Below are 18,691 nucleotides of genomic sequence, written 5' to 3'. Positions count from 1 at the left end.
GAATCTCGCTGAGTATCTTCTGTAACATTGGGACTCCTTAGAGCATGTCACGCGGGAAATAGCGAATTGAATCAAGGAATCCCATGCGGATGAGGATCCCCGCCCTCGACCCCATAACGGAGCGGGGTGTCCGTTGAACGACAGCTGCGGGGCCTTCGAGTCGGGGAAAAGATCCAGAGACAGGACAATAAGTATAATCCAACCAATATTTATATTTTTCCTTTTCTGCAAACTCCCCAAGCATACGAAATATACGAAGCTTGGAACTATCTAACATATACGATTTTGGCTATTAAATCGGCATAATGACTGTATGTTTTCTCGTGCCTCACTCTTGTACAACCTCTGATGTTGGGACTATCAACAGGAAACAAACCGCTCCTTCGTCTTGCGTGCTGTTAAAGATGTGGTACTCGAGGACCGTCCAGTTCCCACGCTAAGAGATCCTTGGGATGTTCGAGTGCACATTGCGCAGACTGGTATCTGCGGGAGTGACGTGCACTACTGGCAGCGAGGGCGGATCGGAGGTAAATGAACCCAAAGCAATCGCAATCACTATATGGCAAAGTTAGGTATGGCTGACGACTAGTCAACAGATTTTGTCTTAAATTCTCCCATCGTTCTGGGGCACGAAAGCTCCGGTACTGTTGTTGAAGTTGGCTCCGCCGTGAAGAATGTCAAAGTGGGCGACCGAGTCGCTATCGAACCTGGAGTGCCATGCAGACAGTATGTGTTTCCTCTCTTCGATTATGTACACACATTAGACGGTGGCTCACTTCACATAGCTGCGATTTCTGTCGTAGTGGTTCCTACAATCTTTGCCCGGACACAGTTTTCGCCGCAACTCCCCCTCACGATGGCACGCTCTCAAAGTATTACAACACACAGGCGGACTACTGTTACCCGCTACCGGAAAACATGAACATGGAAGAAGGTGCACTTGTGGAGCCGGTCGCTGTTGCCGTGCAGATCACCAAGGTCGGCAAAGTGAAGCCAAATCAGACAGTCGTGGTATTTGGCTGCGGGCCCATTGGACTTCTTTGCCAGGCCGTAAGCAAGGCATATTCTGCGAAGAAAGTGATTGGGGTAGACATCAGCCAGTCGCGCGCAGACTTTGCGCGCACGTTTGGTGCGGATGATGTCTTTGTTCCTCCAGCTCGACCTGAAGGCAAAGATGAAATCGCGTGGAACGAAGAAGTCGCAAATATTATGAAGGAAAAGTTCAATTTAGGCGAGGGCCCCGACGTTGTTCTGGAGGCCACTGGAGCGCAGGCATGCATACAAACTGGAGTATATTTGACCAAAAAGGGGGGCACATATGTGCAAGCCGGCATGGGTCGAGAAGTGAGTCCAGCCGATGAATATCAATTCAATGTTTAAGCTAACGAAGGTACATTAGCATGTTGTTTTCCCCATCACTACTGCTTGTATTCGCGATCTGCACATTCGAGGGTCCATTCGGTATACGACTGGCTGTTACTCTACGGCCGTGGACTTGATCGGTTCAGGGAAGATTGATGCGAAACGACTTATCACTAACCGATTCAAGTTTGAAGATGCCGAAGAAGCATTTGAACTTGTAAGACAAGGAAAAGAGAGCGTTATCAAGGTGATTATTCAGGGTGTTTCAGTATAGAGTCGGCGGCATTGTTCTTCTGGAATAGACTGAGTGAAAATCGACTCCGGGTAAATAACAAATCTAAATTCTCAAATATCTATCTGTAGTTTTTCACTCATAACATTTTCACATTTTTTTGACGATAACTTGAATGGGATGCGATTGAGGGGACATATGGACTCGAATAGGCAAGTGATATGTTCCGATAATGAAGGAGCTGTCCACGCTGTATGCTCACTGCTTGTGGGTATAGAAGCTGTATGAGCCCGAAATCTCAGGTGTCATTTTGTCGGACGAGTTCGCCCGGCTATCGGAGCTTCTCCGCAAATTGCCCCAACGCGGGCACCACTCAGCTCCGTCTTCTGAAACGCAGCCCAAGCAGGCCCGAGACCCTTTATACCCCAGCATAATAATCCCCTATGCCGACTGAGTCGTCTCCACGGTCCTTGGCTAGTGGGTTGTACGAGAATGACATTGGCGCTACTGCCGAACAGGCATGCAATGAATGTCGTCGCAGGAAGTCTAAAGTAAGTATCAAGATTTGCCCAGTGAGCTTCTGCTGACATGAGCACAGTGTAATCGCATGATTCCAGTATGCACTTTATGTCACAAGTTTGGGCGGCGATGCACCTACGAAAGACAGACGAAAACACCGCTCACTCGGCGCCACCTTAACGAGGTTGAGAGTGAACTAGCACGTACTAAGGCGCTGCTTCAGCAGCTTATGACAAACCGGAAAAACCATGCAAATGTGGAATTTCATACGGTGGTTGAAGATTTGAGTGAAGTGTCCCATTCTGAAGGTGTTGCTGGATTCCAGCCGTTGAGCGACCCAAGCGACCGGCAACCTAGACGTCTGGCGAGTCCCGGGGTCCATTCTCGACATTCAACCCAACACATGGCACTCGAAGAAGCTCGTAGCCATCAATATCAATCTTCTGTGTATGAGAATGAGCCGCAGACAATACCATCTTTACCACTGAAGCCCAACTCTTCTCCTAGCAACTTTGAATGGGATGAAAGAAATGAGAACGCGAACGGTGAAAGATTCATCGATGGCATGGCAAGTTTGACAAGTGCGCCCCATGAAGGGGGCTACCTAGGTTCGTATATTTTCCGTTATCTTCGATCTCAATCATCATACTGATATTGATTCAGGTGTTGCATCGGGTGCTGCTTTATTGCGTGCTACTGATACCGGAATCCATGGAACAAACGAGTTTCCATATTTAGAGCAACGTTCACCTGCTTCAAACCATCGAAGCCCGAGGATTCAATTTGCACTGAGCTCACTGGGCCAGCTAGAGCCATTTGTGGATGCTTACTTTTCTGTTTATCATCGTTCATACCCGATCATACATGAAGCAACCTTCAGAGCTCAGCTTATGGAGGTGATTCCCCGGCCAGCTGGAAATGCTTGGCAAGTCCTGTTATTCATAGTGTCTGCCGTGGGAGTATGGACAACAGCAACGAATCCAATCGATATTGATCTTCAGTTGTTTGAGTCTGCAAAAGCACGTATTTCTATTGACATGCTGGAGACTGGAAACCTCGTCCTGGTACAAGCACTGACGTTGTTTTCGAATTATATGCAAAAAAGAAATAAGCCAAACTCCGGATACAACTACACAGGTCTGGCGCGTCGCATTGCGATGGGTATCGGTCTGCATAAAGAATTCCCAAACTCCGAAGCTAGTCTGTTTGCGACCGAGATGAGGCGAAGAATTTGGCATTGCCTGTACATATTTGACGTCGGTGCAATTATTACCTTCTCGAGACCACTTGATTTTCCAAATGGTGGTATTGATGTGGCACTTCCAATGAATGTCCATGATCCGGTCAGTATCAAACAAACTCGAACTCTACAATCTACTAATTCCAGGCTTAGGATTTCACGCAAGCAACCAAAGCCCTCCCTATGCCAGCGGGTGAAACAACCGTGTATACCCATATGCGAGCCCAAGCTACTTTCCATATGGCGACTAGTACGGTTTACTCCAAGATAATATCGTCCCCCTTTCCCTCAGCATCAAATTTACTAGCTATGGACGACGAGCTCATTGGAGGTTGGCTCCGCGAGATTCCTGATTTCTTTCAAGAATCTGTCACTCAAGAGCCCAGGTTTCGCTTATGTCACTCGATCTTACGATGGAGATATAGGAACTTTCGCATTCTCATGTACCGACCGTTACTACTTAGCAGATTGATGGCACGCCCAGGTCAGGGAGCCGGACAGGAAAACCTCGCTCAAACTGATATAGCCATTCAGCGATGCTTGGACGCAGCCGGTGAGTCGGTGGAGCTAATATCAAATTTCTGGGCACAAGAGCAGCAGAATATGATGGCTTGCTGGTATGGGCTGTACTTCTTATTCCAAGCAATCCTGATTCCTGTCATCTGCCTTCGCAACGATCCCCAGGGCCCGCTAGCACCAGAATGGCGTGAACAGATTCATCAGGCTATGCTGGTTCTTGAATCTATGGCGCTCCTTAACCCCACTGCTTTCAGATGTCTATCAGTCATTCGCAACCGATGCGGGACCTACCTCGATACTTCAGTAGAGGGATGGGGCAACCCGACCGAAGAGTCACCACAGACACAATTAGCGAACCTTTATCCACTGATGTGGCCAACTCTAGAAATGGCTCAGCTTGATGGAATGGATTCTGTTTTGTAAGGGCCCTCCAAAAGTGACTCATGAGGCGTACTAACTTCCTACAGGCAAGAGTCTACGATTTTGGACTTTATGAATCAACTTCCAGACATGGAATGATTATTACTCTGAATTCGGATAAAAATACTATAATGATCTATGAGTTTTTGTACTATTCACGAGCATAAGATGCTATTCACATCTAGCTAATTGAGTCTAAGTAAGCTGTGGGCTCATCCTAGCTTACGGTAGAGTGTAACCACCATCAATAATCAAATCCGCGCCAGTCATGTAGCTGGATGCGTCTGAAGCACAGAAGACATAAGCCTGTAATTTTTGTTAAATAAAGACGTGATATATTCATTTGGGAATTACTTACGCCTTTCAGCTCGTATGCCTGGGCCATCCGCCGACCTGGAATCATATCGTTCCATTTATTGCGCCATTCCTCGGGGTGAATATCGAGAATCTCTGTTGCGATAAAGCCCGGGGAGATGCAATTGACACGACAAAAGTCTACCCATTCCACAGCAAGACACTTTGCCATCTGTACGACACCAGCTTTGGATGCATTATACTTTTTTCAAGTTAATTATGTCTTCATTATCTAATTGACAACGGGGATAAACTCACAGCAGCCTGCTTCTGAGGAATATTAACCAATGTTGCGCTCACAGAAGCTGTGAAGATGATGTTCCCATGACCCTGCTCTTTAAAGATCCGCGCCGCAGCTTGGGCGGAATAAAAAGCTCCATCGAGGTTGACTTTCATGATCTCACTCCATTGACCGGGTGTATAATCTTCGGCGGCGACACAACTTGCAATACCTGAGTTTGCAACCAAAATGTCAAGCTTTCCAAAATCTTTCGAGATTTGCTGAATCACGCTCTCGATCTGAGACTGGTTTGTGACGTCAGCCTGGTACGCGGCTGCTCGAACGTTGTTTGCCGATGCGATTTCGGCCGCGGTGGCATCGGCCGTCTGGGATGAGTTGTAGATCACAGCCACCTGGATAAGAGTCAGAAAATTGAAGTCGACAGAATGGATCCTGTCCATACATTTGCACCAGCTTCTGCCAATCCTCGAGTAACTTCAAGGCCAATTCCACGAGCGCCACCTGTAATCACAGCGACTTTGCCCGTCAGGTCAAATGCCCTGGTGACATGCTTGTTCTCGGGTTGCGAAAGGACCATTTTGATTATGAATGGGATAGTATGATCAAGTTCAGATGTACTCGTATCTCCAGTTAGTCTATTATATGAAATATGTGTCCAGTTTCGATCAAAACGATTAAAAATGTCACACCCCGCATTCATGTTGATTCAAGCGGACGACTGGGGCCGGCCACGGCCCCATTTGTCCGTAACTCAGTTTCGACCTTCACAATTTGTCCGAATCCTGTTCTAGGGCCACTCCTTAGAAGAGCATCAGGAATCGTGGCCTGACTTTCCTTCCTCCGGGAGCGGGGTAATCTAATTGCCACTTATTGCAAGGCGAAGAAGTGTCCTCCGCTCTACGATATCCTCGATAACTAGTATAGGCTTTTACGCGAAGGCAAGATTAATACGATATTAGGCAATGAAATACACCACGATGGTTTTCTCATATGGTTTAAATTTTTGAGAAGTGGATCGATCTTCAAACAATAAATAATTAAATAAACCACAATAAACACCACAATCTCAAATCACTGAATCTCCTCTTACGCGACATGCTCAGCATGTTCAGCTTTCTCAACCGTATCATGGTCCTTGCCGAAAACATTTCCACTGGTGGCAAATGAGGGACCGTCGAATACTTGAGCAATCTCCTCGAGCGAGTGACCCTTTGTTTCGGGAAATGCAAACCAAGTTACCACCAATACCACAACATCAAAACAACAGAAAAAGATATAGTAATGCCACCCGATGCTACCAAGTGCAATCGGGTTGACGAACGCCAATATAATTAGTGAGCCGTACACGCTTAGAAGCTCAACAGTTAACCCCTTACTTCGCAAAGAGTAGGGGAAAATCTCGGTTGGGTAGCCCAATAGTAATGGCGTATAGGCGATATCGTAATGAAAATAGAAGATGAAAACAAATGCAATCACCGTATTACCGAGAGGTTTGGCTTGCGTAGTATTGAAGACTGCCGAGCAGGCAGTCCAAACTATGAAGGAGAAAAGCATTCCCACAGCCGACCAGAGAAACAGAGTGCGGCGACCCAATCGGTCAACTAGCATAGCGGCACTGCCAGCTGCAATGAAGTTGAAAATTTGCAGCAACCCGTTGATTAGTGTCTGTGTACTCGAATCTGTAATGCCGACTGTGTCGAGAACGAGGCTGAGATAGTATGACACGACTGCTACTCCCTGTTTTATAACGTTATTTCCCATATATATATAGGTAAATGTGTCTTTCTGCGGCTTACATTCCACTGAGCAAAGGCGCCGACGCAGACTGCAATAAATGTTCTCTTGCGGTTGCCAGGTGTCTTTACTAAAGTTGTCCATTTTGTCTCGGCAGCCTGGCTCTCCATCGCGATAGTGTGCCCGATCTCAGCCATTTCAAATTGAATCAAAGGATGCGAAGTATCACCAGCGGTATGGAATCGAGCAAGAAGTTCTTCGGCTTTTTGGGGTTGCCCATTGGCAATCAGCCATCCATGTGGTTGTTAGCACTAGAACGACTAAAACTAGTAGAAGACTAACCGTGGTGATTCAGGCACAGCCCACCAGAACATGACCTGAATAATTGGAAATCCAGCTTGAAGTATTGATGGAGCTCTCCAGCTCCAATTGGACTGACTGAAATGTATCTGAGTTCCATAAGAGGCCCATGATGCCAGGATGGCTCCAAGATAGTACACAGTCCAGAAAGCGCTGGTATACTTACCACGATGAGTGGGATACGCCAGCTCAGTGATCAACATTGGTGATGGCTGCACGACCAGCATGGAACCGATACCAACTAACACGCGTGAAAACACAAACATTCCATATTGAACCGAAGCTGCTTGGATTATTGAGGCCACGATTATCACGATCGCACCCGAAAGTAAAGTCAGGCGTCGTCCGATTCTGTCCGATAGAATACCAACGAAGGGCAGTGAGATGACGCTTCCAATAGATTGAGCGGCATTTACGACTCCTAGGACTGAGCCAGTGGGATTGCCGAAATATTCTTTCCATTCATCAATGGATTGGAGAGCATTCATAAGAGAGCCTGTCAGAAGGTAGAGAATCAGAGCCTTTCAAAGGAATATAAAGACATTTTTTAGGCTTACCATCATAGCCAGCGACTGATGAAGATAGCAGCGGAATGAGCAGAATGAGGTTCAGCTGTAGCAGATGAGGCACGCGGAACCAAGGGCGATCATACTGAGGAAGGACGGAAGCCAAGGCCTCACCAACGATGTCTTGATCTTTCATGATTTAAAATAAGGCAAAATGACAATTGAAAAAAAAGGGAATTCATTACGTTGGCACCGTAATATATGGGCTGTCTCATCATGGATAGGGGGACACTCGCCGGTATGACAGTTAACAGGCTTTCCTTTCAAAGCCGAGACTTAAACTCTAATTTGCTGGTTCCCCATGGGGTTCCCCGCAACAATGACTGCATGTCATTGCATGACTAACCAACCATGCCGGACTGACTCCTCCGTTGCAACGGACGATGATGTCCGTTTGCCTTGAAACAAGTAACTCATCTATAGATTCTCTGGCATTCCTCTGGAAGCTACATAGGGTAAGGTACTCTCTCCCACGATGCGGACATATGCATCCGTAGCTCGGAGATGATCCGAGTCATCCTTAACATGTTTTTTTTTCTCTCGTCGGATTGCTATATGAAACACGCATGATTCCACATTCGTGAAAAAAGAAACTCAACAAAAGAGACGCGTCGATTTATTCATTGAATTTTCATTCCGAAATAATTCTCGCTACATACTCAGCAATGACAGGTCAACAGAGCATTCGACGGCCCAACCCGACACTTTCGGACAGTGTCTTCAAAATGTTCAGCCTGCATGGAAAAGTCGCCATTATCACTGGTGGCACAGGCGGGATCGGTTACAATGTTGCCCGTGGCCTGGCTGAAGCCGGGGCCGATATTGCTCTGTGGTATCATAAGTCTACTCAGGCAGATGCTTTGGCCAGCGCGCTTCAAAAAGACTTCGGCATCAGGGCGAAGGCGTACAAATGCTCTGTGCAGAATTTCGATGAGGTATTTCATCTTCTTCGGGAGATTAGTAGTCACGACGCTCATTATCCCCTTCTTCATAGGTTCAAACGACAGCCGACGCTGTGATCCGCGACTTCGGCCGATTGGATATTATGATTGCAAATGCGGGTATCCCATCCAAGGCTGGTGGCCTAGATGACAAAGTGGAAGACTGGCAACGAGTGGTTGATATAGACTTCTCTGGGGCGTATTACTGCGCTCGCGTTGCCGGCACAGTATTTAAGAAGCAAGGTTCAGGTAATATGATCTTCACGGCATCCATGTCCGGCCATGCAGCAAATGTCCCCCAAGAGCAGGTAAGTCGCGACCGATATCAACCTTTATTTTAGAGTATGAGCTATGTTAATCATTTTTAAGGCTTGCTATAATGCTTGTAAGGCGGGCGTGATTCACCTAGCCAAATCTCTCGCCGTAGAATGGGCCAGTTTCGCACGTGTGAACTGTGTTAGTCCTGGCTACATCGACACTCCAATTAGTGGAGACTGTTCTTTTGAGATGAAGGAAGAGTGGTATGGCCTAACACCTCTCAAGAGAGATGCTGATCCTCGCGAGTTGAAAGGCGTTTATCTATATCTTGCCAGTGATGCCAGCACATACACAACTGGTGCCGACATTGTAGTTGACGGAGGCTACACCTGTCGATAAAAATTCATTTGCAATCATATTATTCACTATCAATTCTGGTAATTTCTTCGAATTTGAATACATATTATGAAATCTTTCTCCTGAAACTTGAACGCAACTCGTAAAGTCAATGTATGCCTATCATCTTCAAGTTCTAGAGTATATTCTGATTTCCGAGTGAGAAAAAAGCTAGGATCACACGACACATACTATCATAGATTGCCTTCTTCTAGTACGGATCAAGTGCGCAGTACTAGTAAGGGTTCTCATATACATATCCATATTTAAACGCTAGTATTATGTCCAGTGTAGAGAGGGCACATAATTTGCAAGAATATCATCCCACTTGTCCGAGCCCATTAACAAAACATTCGGCACATCCCTCTCCACATACTGCAAGTAGTTAGATTCTTTTTTATTATCAAGACCTTGGAGAGAGGGAAACCTACATCACGATATTTACCCTCCATGCGCATCCTTAAAAAGCATTTGAATTGCATCTTCTCTTGTAGGCAAAATTCATAAAGCCCATTTTGAGGAAGCTTTGAGAGAACCTGTTCCAATATATCACGAACGATAGCCCATCCATCATGCTTTTGCAAATTCAAAGCATCTAAGAGGTACCCAACATGGTTCTGCAATAACGAATGGTGCACCTTCCCCCACACATCCTTCATATTCTCCGTCACCACTGCCCAGTCGGGGAACATGGCGTCAAAGCTCACGCCCTGTTGGCGAAGCGTCGGCGTGTGCAAGCGAATCCCGCCAAAGTCACGCACGGCAAACCCTTTGATGTTACCTGTCTCTCGACATATTCTTGCAACCATGTTTTGTCCGTGAGCTTCAAGGCCAATTCCATGATTCACCAAAGGAGGGAGAACCAGATTCAGGAGACACTCTACGTATCTTTCGACTCAAGTCAGTCATATTTCCTCTGGAATGATTGTATTCGTCTTCTTACCTTCTGAACCATTCTTGTTTTTGGGTGATAGTTTGTAAATTGAATAGAGACTCTGCGTAAGGCTGCGATGTACCAGGCAACTGTTGCGTTAATGCCGCCCCTAAGATGAGGACCTCGTTTTCCCTGTCGGCTCGCTCTTCTAGACTATCTCGCAGAATACACGAGAGATGTTTTGCATCATCAAAGTTTGACTGGCTACCTGTAGCAGCTGCTAGCTCACTGAATATCCACAAATCAGACGGGATGAACCGTTCCATTATCTCTGTCACAATGGGACCACCCTGCGCAGACCAAGGTGTGATTGTACGGAGTGCCGAGGTGATTTGACAAGCGAGGGAAAGCTTCATGTGGAATCGGAAATTCAGTTCCGGTCGAATAGTCAGAGTCCGTAGAGAAGCTTGGGCGTCAGCACAGTCAACTACTGATTTCAGGAGATTAGCGTTAGGGAAGCGCTGTAGCACGGAGGGCAACTGTTGGGTCAGACATGGCATGGTTATGGAGCCTTCTGGAGCTTTTGGAACATCAAGCTTGTCAAGCATTGGTTGTAGTAATCGTTCGAATGGACCAACTAGGTGCAGATCACTGGATGGGAGGCATAAGAATGAAATTCCAGGGGTTAACATTCCAGGGATGTCCTCTGGACTGACGGGTTTGAGAGGTGCCTTTGCATCACAGGTACGATGAAACTATATTCTTTTGTCAGAAATGAATATAGGCTAAATTCACGTCCACGGGAATACATACTGGGTGAGTCGGATGTCCACAGATCATCGTTCGCTCCCAAGCAATAGATGGATCTTGCAAGTTCAATACTTTCTGACTTGCCGCGATCTTAAACCATGTTTCTGATTCTCTTAGCGGCGAACGAAACGCAATAATTCAGGAAGATCTAACCTTGATTTGTCCCAGAATTCTGCAAATGTCGTGAAATTTCCTCCAGGACCTGTTGGCCAGCCATATCCTCAAACCATGGAATTATGGCCGTGAATATATCTCCGGGGTCTGACATTTCACGTCTAATTCCGTCGTTCATTGCAATGACGGGAGGGCACAGCATGCTCGGCTGTATTACCGGAAGCACCTCACCATCACGATCTTCGATCAGCGCTCCGGGCGTCGCTTGCACCACAATACTACTACCTTCTGCCCTCGGGTTCTCATTTTTTTGCAGATGTAAAAATTTATGCGGTTCATTCTTCACGCCCTCAATAAATGCGTCGACTAACCCTTCATTAATCAAGGCAGCCAGTAGACGTTTTGTTGTTTCGAAGCTCGGTGGCTCTAGTGGTGGTTTAACAGCCATATTTAAGGGTTCGAGTAATTTCAACGCTCTTTTGGAATTTCTCTTGGGAAATTTTTATAGGGAATTTGGCTCTTACATACGAATCTTCGGTGAAGGAAAGCTTTAATCCACACAGAGGAAAGATATTATTCATGGATGGGAACTGGCGCAATTTCTGGTGGATGCATCACAATTACTATGTCACGGTGCAGCTAACCTATCCGACAAGACGAGGGCGGAACCCTTCCTCAGTTGAATTGATGGACATATCACAACCCATCAAGTGGGGGGTAGAGATCTCAGCTGAGAGGTGGAACGATCGACATTGGAATTAGCCGCATGTGCTTACCTTGCAGATTGACTCGTCCGAATTGTGCAGAATCAGGCCGTTCGACTTTTATAGACCCACGTGCAGACATTTCTGGTCTTTAAGAAACCATCATGAAAGAAGCTATTTATGATGACCTGTTTTTATCTACAAACTTATTGATTTTCTTTTAATGATAAAATTCGACAACATGAGAGAACCGGTGGGGATTACCTCTTATGTCCCAGACCGTGTCAAATATGAGAACCAGCAATCATCATTCAAGAGAAAAGTTCCAGAATCTCCTTCCTGACAAGTTCCCTACTTAAAATTCTATGGTGACGGTATGGGATATCGACAGTATTTTCCTGGATGAGCGTGGGCTCGTGAATGATGAAAGACACCGTTTCAGATTAAAAAGAGCATCTAGAATAACTGAACAACTTGAATACATGGATTAGATGAATACAGATGGATACAGATGGGTATATATTGGAAGACCAGGACCCGTAAACGTGACTCAGATCCCCGTACTTCATTATCCCTCAAGCCTGCCCCATACCATCATGATCGGACAGAATTAGTCTTGCCTTAGTATCAGTCTTCCAAATAGGCTCAGCAAAAGCGCGCGCTGTTAATAACAAAATGACAACAATGACCTCCATAACCAAGCCCATCCCTGCCAAAACACCAACATCACCCGAAGCTAGGTTGAATCTTGCAGGCCCAACCTCCTGTAACAAGAAATATATCACTCTTACCAGCAAAAATGGAAGAGCAAGCATTATCAGCAAGACGCCACGATGGCCTTCCATTGGGAGAGTTGAACGAGATTTCGCTGCCAGCCAAAGAACAAGACCGCATACGAATGCAAAAGTCACAACGAGAAGTACTGATCCCGCTTCTTCAAGTGCTTTGATCTTTATGATTTTTCCAACGACGCCTAAGACGATAGACACAACAATAGGGAAGCGGAAACCAAGCAATGCAAAACGCAATGCTTTGGGGTATTTTGACTTCCCGGGGCCGAATTCGCCAGCTTGTCCACTGTCGTGTGCATAAATGTTAGAACTTTAATGTGTTCATTTTTTTATTCCGGTGGAAAGGAAAGGTCATACCATCTTAGAAGCACAAGACTAACTTCGAAGAAAAGAGGTGAAAGTCCCACGCTCTGTAAGGAAATCTCCGCGGTGAGCATCGACTCGTCGGGGTGGGAGTTGGAGAGAAGCATGGCTGATCCCACGATGCGAACTATGATCGGAGTTTTTTTAGCTTTCCAAAGTGTCACTCGGTATTAGGATATAAGACTTGATTTACTTATGGATAGCAACCCAATCATACTCCACCACGAGTAGAGGATGCAGCGTGCAGGACTTTGCCTTTTGTTGTGGTGCCAATACCGCCATTCTTGCGTATATCTCATAGGCAACTGAATCAATTGAATCACAGAGAAAAGAACAATCTGGGCGATTGCAAGATTATGTTGCCTATTTGAGATTGAGATGCTGGTCTCACGAGGAAATATGTTCAAGCCCATCATGATCAAGGGAGCACTTGTGTGAAGGTTGGTGATCTGCTTATATTGTTCTTGGAAGAAGAAGAATGATGGAAATCCGAGTCGTCGGTAGCACGAATCCGGAACTTCATTCTCTTTAAATATCTCACCAAGAGTATATCCCATCTGGTTCTCGTTACTCTTTTGTTGTATGTACTCCACATGTGCATGCCAATACATACTTCTTTTCACTATGTGGATCGACACATCGCGGGTACTGACCACTTTGGGTTTAGCGTGGGCGTTTCACTGGCTCAAACTTTGAAAATGAATGGATCAATGTCCATAAAGGGCTTGAAACAACGAGCAAAATAAACTAAGGAATTAGGTAAAAAGATTGAGTTCAATCGAAAAACGACCAAAAAAGTTTCCAGAATACAAGCTCGCGACAATAGTCCCTTTTTGGCAATGCTCATGGATATCGTCTTAAGGTTTTAGCTCTAAAATGGCGGTGCACAGAGTACAAGACTATCCGTTTGTCTCTGTTTAGGCTCTACTTATTTGGTAGCCTGGAAGCTCGCCACTTTTTTGTTATCGGAATTCATTGTCTCCATTTCACATAGCCCGGACTGTCATGTTCACTGGGATGGCGTTATACTCCGCACCCCGGAGTGTCCGCGGACAAATGATCATCCGGAGCCGCATACAAAAAGAAAAAGCTCCGATGACGGCGAATGCTTGAGTCAAGAAGCAACTCTGAATAAATCACCATGGCTGCTGCTGCTCGGACTCTTCGCATTGGTACGTGGAAGAATCGCGAGGGCGCTCATAGTGGATGTTCAATTGAAGCTAATCTGTCACTGTATAGGTCTCATCCCCGGTGACGGTATCGGACGGGAGGTCATCCCGGTACGTAGTTCTCACACCAGCACGACAAAAACAGAACCAATTCACTAACCAGTGCCTCAATTGATGGGAAACAGGCCGGTCGTCGTATCCTGGAGTCTCTCCCTTCGTCTCTGAACTTGAAGTTCAGCTTCGTCGACCTGGAAGCTGGTTACGACACCTTCCAGCGTACCGGTACCGCCCTTCCCGACAAGACTGTCGACACCCTCAAGAAGGAGTGTGACGGTGCTCTCTTCGGTGCTGTCAGGTGAGCCGCTTCACCCCATCCACTCATACCCTTACGACTACATGCCACCTTAATGTCCAATCCCACTGACAACTTTCCAGCTCCCCCTCTACCAAGGTCGCCGGCTACTCCTCCCCCATCGTCGCTTTGCGCAAGAAGCTCGACCTGTATGCCAATGTCCGCCCCGTCAAGACCACCGCCGGCAGCAGCAACGGCAAGCCCATTGACCTCGTCATCGTCCGCGAGAACACGGAGGACCTCTACGTGAAGGAGGAGCAGACCAAGGATACCCCCGAGGGTAAGGTCGCTGAGGCTATCAAACGTATCTCCGAGCGTGCCTCATACCGCATCTCCAACATCGCCGGTGAGATCGCCCTGCGCCGCCAGAACATCCGCTCCACTGCGCCTGTTGCCTCCGGCCACACCCAGCCCATGGTGACAATCACCCACAAATCCAACGTGCTCTCCCAGACAGACGGTCTGTTCCGTGAGACAGCCCGCCGCGCCCTCGCTGCTGAGAAGTTCTCTTCTATCAACGTCGAGGAGCAGATTGTTGACTCTATGGTCTACAAGCTCTTCCGCCAGCCAGAGTACTACGATGTCATTGTTGCTCCTAACCTGTACGGTGACATTCTGTCTGATGGCGCTGCTGCCCTTGTTGGTAGCTTGGGTCTCGTCCCTAGTGCCAATGTCGGTGATGGCTTCGCTATTGGTGAGCCTTGCCATGGCTCTGCTCCTGATATCGAGGGCAAGGGTATTGCCAACCCCATTGCTACTCTGCGTAGTGTTGCGCTCATGCTGGAGTTCCTTGGCGAGGAAGGTGCTGCTGCTAAGATCTACGCCGCTGTTGACGGTAACCTGGATGAGGCTCGTTTCCTTTCCCCTGATATGGGTGGTAACGCTACTACCAACCAGGTTCTTGATGATGTGCTGAAGCGTCTGTAAGAATCCTCATGTATATAACTTTTCGTGTGGGTAGGAGTTGAAAAAAGATAAGATCTGTTCGTGTCTGCATGAATACTTTATTTGATACCAACATGTGTTGTCCATAGCTGTGGGCATAGAATACGACCACCTGATAGCTGTGTTCCAAGAAAGGGAACACTACAGGATTGAATGTGATTTGAAAAGTAGACCAAGCTCATCGGGTGTCTGTCTGGCCTCGTGACGAAAATAACTAAGCAAGCACAATTGTAATCCTCAGAGCTCCAACGCGAAAGAAGCGATATTTGAAAGATCGGATTATACTAGTATCAGGTATTCCCGAATCTCAAAAGGCATGTCTCACAACCACCCTCATTATTTGCATTCCCGTCTATACAACTGCTGCAGCTCCGACTGAGCCTCCGAAAATCGACGCTAAATAAATTTTAAGACTCTGACCAGGGCCACAGCCTCTCAATTTATCCCCAGCCTACATTAGCCATCCACGCATCGTCCTCTTCCACTGCTCAGTGTCCTCCTTCAGCTCACCCTCAAAATTACTAGCCTCGGCCTCGTTAAGGTCGAGCGAGAACAACACAACCAAAAATATTTGCCCAGTTAACTTGTCTTTCAGGGTATATCTGAGCTCGTGGGTCTCACTGTCCACCAAGTGGTGGACAGGCCATGGGTACCCGGGCAAGTTCAGACAAAGGTCTATACAAGAAACGGTATTTTCAGCTAATAAGCCCCGATGAAGAGGGCCAAGTAATCGCAAAGATCAGCAAAGAAATGTGTGGCTTACCAGTGACGTTCAAATAAGCATTCGAAAAGTCAGCACAGTACTGGACGCCTCTGAAAAAGCAGAACCTTTCCCGATTCTCTTGGTTCTGGAAATGCGCACGGCGATCCTTTGCTGTGCCTGGTATACCATGCCTCTTGAAAATCTCCTGGCCGCCTCTGGTATCGAACCCTTCTAAGACGATGTCGTGGTGGTGTAGTCTGCAGTTCTCAGGTGGATCTTCGAAGCTGATGCGAAATTGGGAAGCGCTTGCGAGAACAGGGCTGAAGATTGAAGGGGTGTCACTATATGCATCGATCTCGATGGATGGGTCAATGTGTTTCTTGACCACCATTTCCATGACCTTGAATGCATTGGGGAGTTTGTGGCGAATTGGATAGTCGAAGTCATTACCGAAAACTAGGTCACTGCCATTGATGTCGTGATGGAAGACAATGGAGAAGGAAATTGAGATCAAGTCATCTCGATGAAGAGGGTGATTAAAGTAGGTACTGGTCCGAGGGGATGAAGATGGAGATCCTTGAGACATAAGAATGTTTGCCATGAACAAAATGGTTCGGAGCGATTGACATACCATGATAATTCTGGACACGGACAGCAACGTTAGCAGTACTCCAGTCACCTACTAAAGTGTTGGTTTGCCCATTAACTTCAACTTCCTGGTGAGTGGCAGAATCATTTTCGGTGCCTGCTGTCACTTTGAGGCGGTATTGAGCACAGGGAGCCTGTGCCATGGCTCAAGCTTATTATGAAGATGCAAATCAGCAATCGGCGTAGAATGACTCTGTGTGATCGGACATGTACTCAATGTACAGGAATCGAATTCCTTGAATATTGCTCAAAGCTCAACTGCTTAACACCCCGCCATTAACCGACGGGATGACAGCTTGCAGGCAGGTAGACCAATCGATTGTACAATCAGATTTGAAGAACAATAGGCATTGTTCAAATGTTGCCTAACCCAACAATGCACCATATGGATGTGCACGAGTATACGACCAATTTGGTCATGACAAAGCCATGACCAGATATGACAACAGTGGTTCAAATAGGTAGGAAGCACTGTGCCACGGTCGACTATATAGAGTTGACTAAGTTGACCGATGGCCCACCAAAAACATTATCTCTTTCAGCGATAATGAATCAAAGATACTCCAAAGCCCTGTTAAACATACTGAAGATCTCTCCGGTCAGCACTATGTCTAAGCTAATGCCGCTCAGTCCACTTGTCTCAACCTCTATTCTCCACAAATAGAATATTCCACGTTCCGTGCCCGCAATTAAAGATTGCCCAATAACGCCATTTGGGGGCCGTGACATCACCTCCTCTGATATCCACGGGAGACGGCGATGCTGGGCGGTGATGAACTGGGCGCATTTTGACTAGAATCGCGATCGATGATTGGCTTAGCGGCACATTATTCCCGATGAAGAGTGGATCGTCGTGGTCTTGGAGATGCCAAGGCTCACTGCCCCCGATATCTTGGTCCATCCTGGCCCACTGCGTTAATTTTGTTCGTATTCAATCGGACCCTTGGCGAAGTTATAAAGATGGCCTTAGTCCCTAGTCAAAGGATCGTATCATTCCAAGCATTCAATACAGATTTTCACCTACCTAATCACCTATCTACCTTATTTTGAAACATCAATCATATTCATCATGGAGACCTCTTCCCAGCTCGCGTATACAAACACACAATTCTCCGAAGCTTCAACAGTCGCTCCTTCGGAATTGCCCCGCGAAAGAAAAGTTGGAGCTTCAAGTTCAACCTTTCAATCCGCAGAGACATCGAACCAACATGTCAAGCTTCGAATCGATTTCAAATGGGGGAAATTCAAGTCCTCCATCAGCGACGTAAACAACCCCGAGCAGCCCCTCTATATTGTCAAATACAAGATGACAGGCAAGAATTTCATCTACATGGCCCCAGATGGCAAAGAAGTCATCGGCTCAGGAGGCGTTCATATGGTCAACATCGACGCAGATTACGAATGCCGTGGCCGAAAAGACACCCTCGTCGCTCAGAAGCGTTTCGTCACAGCATATACCCACCGCTCCGGCGTGATCGAAACCAGTGACGGAAAACCCGCCGTTATGAACTGGACCGGTGATATCAACCTCAAGTCTTGGGAATTTGTCTGTGTTGATGAGAGCCAGACGCCCGTAGCCAAATTCTCGGCCAATCTGTGGGGTATCAAGAAGCTGGGCAAAATCGAGCTGATGGGCCCATTGGCACATGATGAGGCTTTTAGGGATGAGATGGTTATTGTTGGTATGACATTGGCGTACACTATGGTCATCCGCATGAACAACATTTTCAGTCTGTTCGGTTCCCTCTTTGGGAGCCCTGGCCATGACAAGAAGTGGAAGGCTGAGGACTTTTCTGGTCAGTCGAGCAGCTCTGATAGTCTGTCTCTAAAAGGACCTGCTCCAGCACCTGTACATCCTCTATCCAAAGAGGCTCAGAGTGACGTGAGACTGAAGCAGTGATATGATTTTCCTTCCTTTCTGGCTTTTCAACTTGCACTGCTTATTCCATTTTTATGACCATCAGATACCATGATTCCCCCTTGTTTTATACTATACATTGAATTGAATTTTACTTTCCTCTTTCACGTTATATCTTTGTAGAGTTGCACACAATCCGCCCTCAAGGCTTGTAGACA

At 46.7% G+C, this 18,691-nt stretch overlaps 11 protein-coding genes across 11 annotated transcripts; 4 read left to right on the top strand and 7 right to left on the bottom strand.

Annotated features, from left to right (window-relative positions):
- Positions 1 to 305: 305 nt before the first annotated feature.
- N7478_010409 (uncharacterized protein) lies at positions 306 to 4,295 on the top strand (the record flags this gene model as incomplete). Its single annotated transcript, XM_056926623.1, has 8 exons — positions 306 to 311; positions 368 to 527; positions 597 to 726; positions 786 to 1,344; positions 1,400 to 1,609; positions 2,193 to 2,721; positions 2,777 to 3,456; positions 3,507 to 4,295. 8 exons carry the CDS (start codon positions 306 to 308, stop codon positions 4,293 to 4,295), a joined length of 3,063 nt encoding a protein of 1,020 aa, XP_056775993.1.
- Positions 4,296 to 4,514: 219 nt separating this feature from the next.
- N7478_010408 (SDR family oxidoreductase) lies at positions 4,515 to 5,464 on the bottom strand (the record flags this gene model as incomplete). The annotated part of the gene is made up of 4 exons (XM_056926622.1): positions 4,515 to 4,598; positions 4,651 to 4,848; positions 4,905 to 5,279; positions 5,330 to 5,464. The coding sequence occupies 4 exons, from the start codon at positions 5,462 to 5,464 to the stop codon at positions 4,515 to 4,517; spliced, it is 792 nt and encodes a 263-aa protein (XP_056775992.1).
- A 509-nt stretch (positions 5,465 to 5,973) lies between these two features.
- Positions 5,974 to 6,791, bottom strand: N7478_010407 (putative plasma membrane hexose transporter; the record flags this gene model as incomplete). Its single annotated transcript, XM_056926621.1, has 2 exons — positions 5,974 to 6,624; positions 6,684 to 6,791. 2 exons carry the CDS (start codon positions 6,789 to 6,791, stop codon positions 5,974 to 5,976), a joined length of 759 nt encoding a protein of 252 aa, XP_056775991.1.
- A 156-nt stretch (positions 6,792 to 6,947) lies between these two features.
- N7478_010406 (uncharacterized protein) lies at positions 6,948 to 7,683 on the bottom strand (the record flags this gene model as incomplete). Its single annotated transcript, XM_056926620.1, has 2 exons — positions 6,948 to 7,477; positions 7,539 to 7,683. The coding sequence occupies 2 exons, from the start codon at positions 7,681 to 7,683 to the stop codon at positions 6,948 to 6,950; spliced, it is 675 nt and encodes a 224-aa protein (XP_056775990.1).
- A 529-nt stretch (positions 7,684 to 8,212) lies between these two features.
- Positions 8,213 to 9,145, top strand: N7478_010405 (L-xylulose reductase; the record flags this gene model as incomplete). Its single annotated transcript, XM_056926619.1, has 3 exons — positions 8,213 to 8,482; positions 8,542 to 8,796; positions 8,858 to 9,145. The coding sequence occupies 3 exons, from the start codon at positions 8,213 to 8,215 to the stop codon at positions 9,143 to 9,145; spliced, it is 813 nt and encodes a 270-aa protein (XP_056775989.1).
- Positions 9,146 to 9,421: 276 nt separating this feature from the next.
- Positions 9,422 to 10,624, bottom strand: N7478_010404 (uncharacterized protein; the record flags this gene model as incomplete). The annotated part of the gene is made up of 3 exons (XM_056926618.1): positions 9,422 to 9,517; positions 9,574 to 10,030; positions 10,086 to 10,624. The coding sequence occupies 3 exons, from the start codon at positions 10,622 to 10,624 to the stop codon at positions 9,422 to 9,424; spliced, it is 1,092 nt and encodes a 363-aa protein (XP_056775988.1).
- Positions 10,625 to 10,974: 350 nt separating this feature from the next.
- On the bottom strand, positions 10,975 to 11,388 carry N7478_010403 (uncharacterized protein; the record flags this gene model as incomplete). The annotated part of the gene is made up of 1 exon (XM_056926617.1): positions 10,975 to 11,388. The coding sequence occupies one exon, from the start codon at positions 11,386 to 11,388 to the stop codon at positions 10,975 to 10,977; it is 414 nt and encodes a 137-aa protein (XP_056775987.1).
- Positions 11,389 to 12,219: 831 nt separating this feature from the next.
- On the bottom strand, positions 12,220 to 12,905 carry N7478_010402 (uncharacterized protein; the record flags this gene model as incomplete). The annotated part of the gene is made up of 2 exons (XM_056926616.1): positions 12,220 to 12,721; positions 12,793 to 12,905. The coding sequence occupies 2 exons, from the start codon at positions 12,903 to 12,905 to the stop codon at positions 12,220 to 12,222; spliced, it is 615 nt and encodes a 204-aa protein (XP_056775986.1).
- A 1,034-nt stretch (positions 12,906 to 13,939) lies between these two features.
- Positions 13,940 to 15,246, top strand: lysB (homoisocitrate dehydrogenase lysB; the record flags this gene model as incomplete). The annotated part of the gene is made up of 4 exons (XM_056926615.1): positions 13,940 to 13,970; positions 14,038 to 14,078; positions 14,153 to 14,322; positions 14,403 to 15,246. 4 exons carry the CDS (start codon positions 13,940 to 13,942, stop codon positions 15,244 to 15,246), a joined length of 1,086 nt encoding a protein of 361 aa, XP_056775985.1.
- Positions 15,247 to 15,715: 469 nt separating this feature from the next.
- On the bottom strand, positions 15,716 to 16,758 carry N7478_010400 (DUF1769 domain-containing protein; the record flags this gene model as incomplete). The annotated part of the gene is made up of 3 exons (XM_056926614.1): positions 15,716 to 15,939; positions 16,028 to 16,543; positions 16,599 to 16,758. The coding sequence occupies 3 exons, from the start codon at positions 16,756 to 16,758 to the stop codon at positions 15,716 to 15,718; spliced, it is 900 nt and encodes a 299-aa protein (XP_056775984.1).
- Positions 16,759 to 17,684: 926 nt separating this feature from the next.
- N7478_010399 (uncharacterized protein) lies at positions 17,685 to 18,515 on the top strand (the record flags this gene model as incomplete). Its single annotated transcript, XM_056926613.1, has 1 exon — positions 17,685 to 18,515. One exon carries the CDS (start codon positions 17,685 to 17,687, stop codon positions 18,513 to 18,515), a length of 831 nt encoding a protein of 276 aa, XP_056775983.1.
- Positions 18,516 to 18,691: the final 176 nt, after the last annotated feature.

Source organism: Penicillium angulare (genome assembly GCF_028827245.1).
Source record: "Penicillium angulare strain IBT 27051 chromosome Unknown utg000007l_segment0_segment0, whole genome shotgun sequence".
NCBI lineage: Eukaryota > Fungi > Ascomycota > Eurotiomycetes > Eurotiales > Aspergillaceae > Penicillium > Penicillium angulare.
This window is presented reverse-complemented; position numbering and strand designations above follow the sequence as displayed.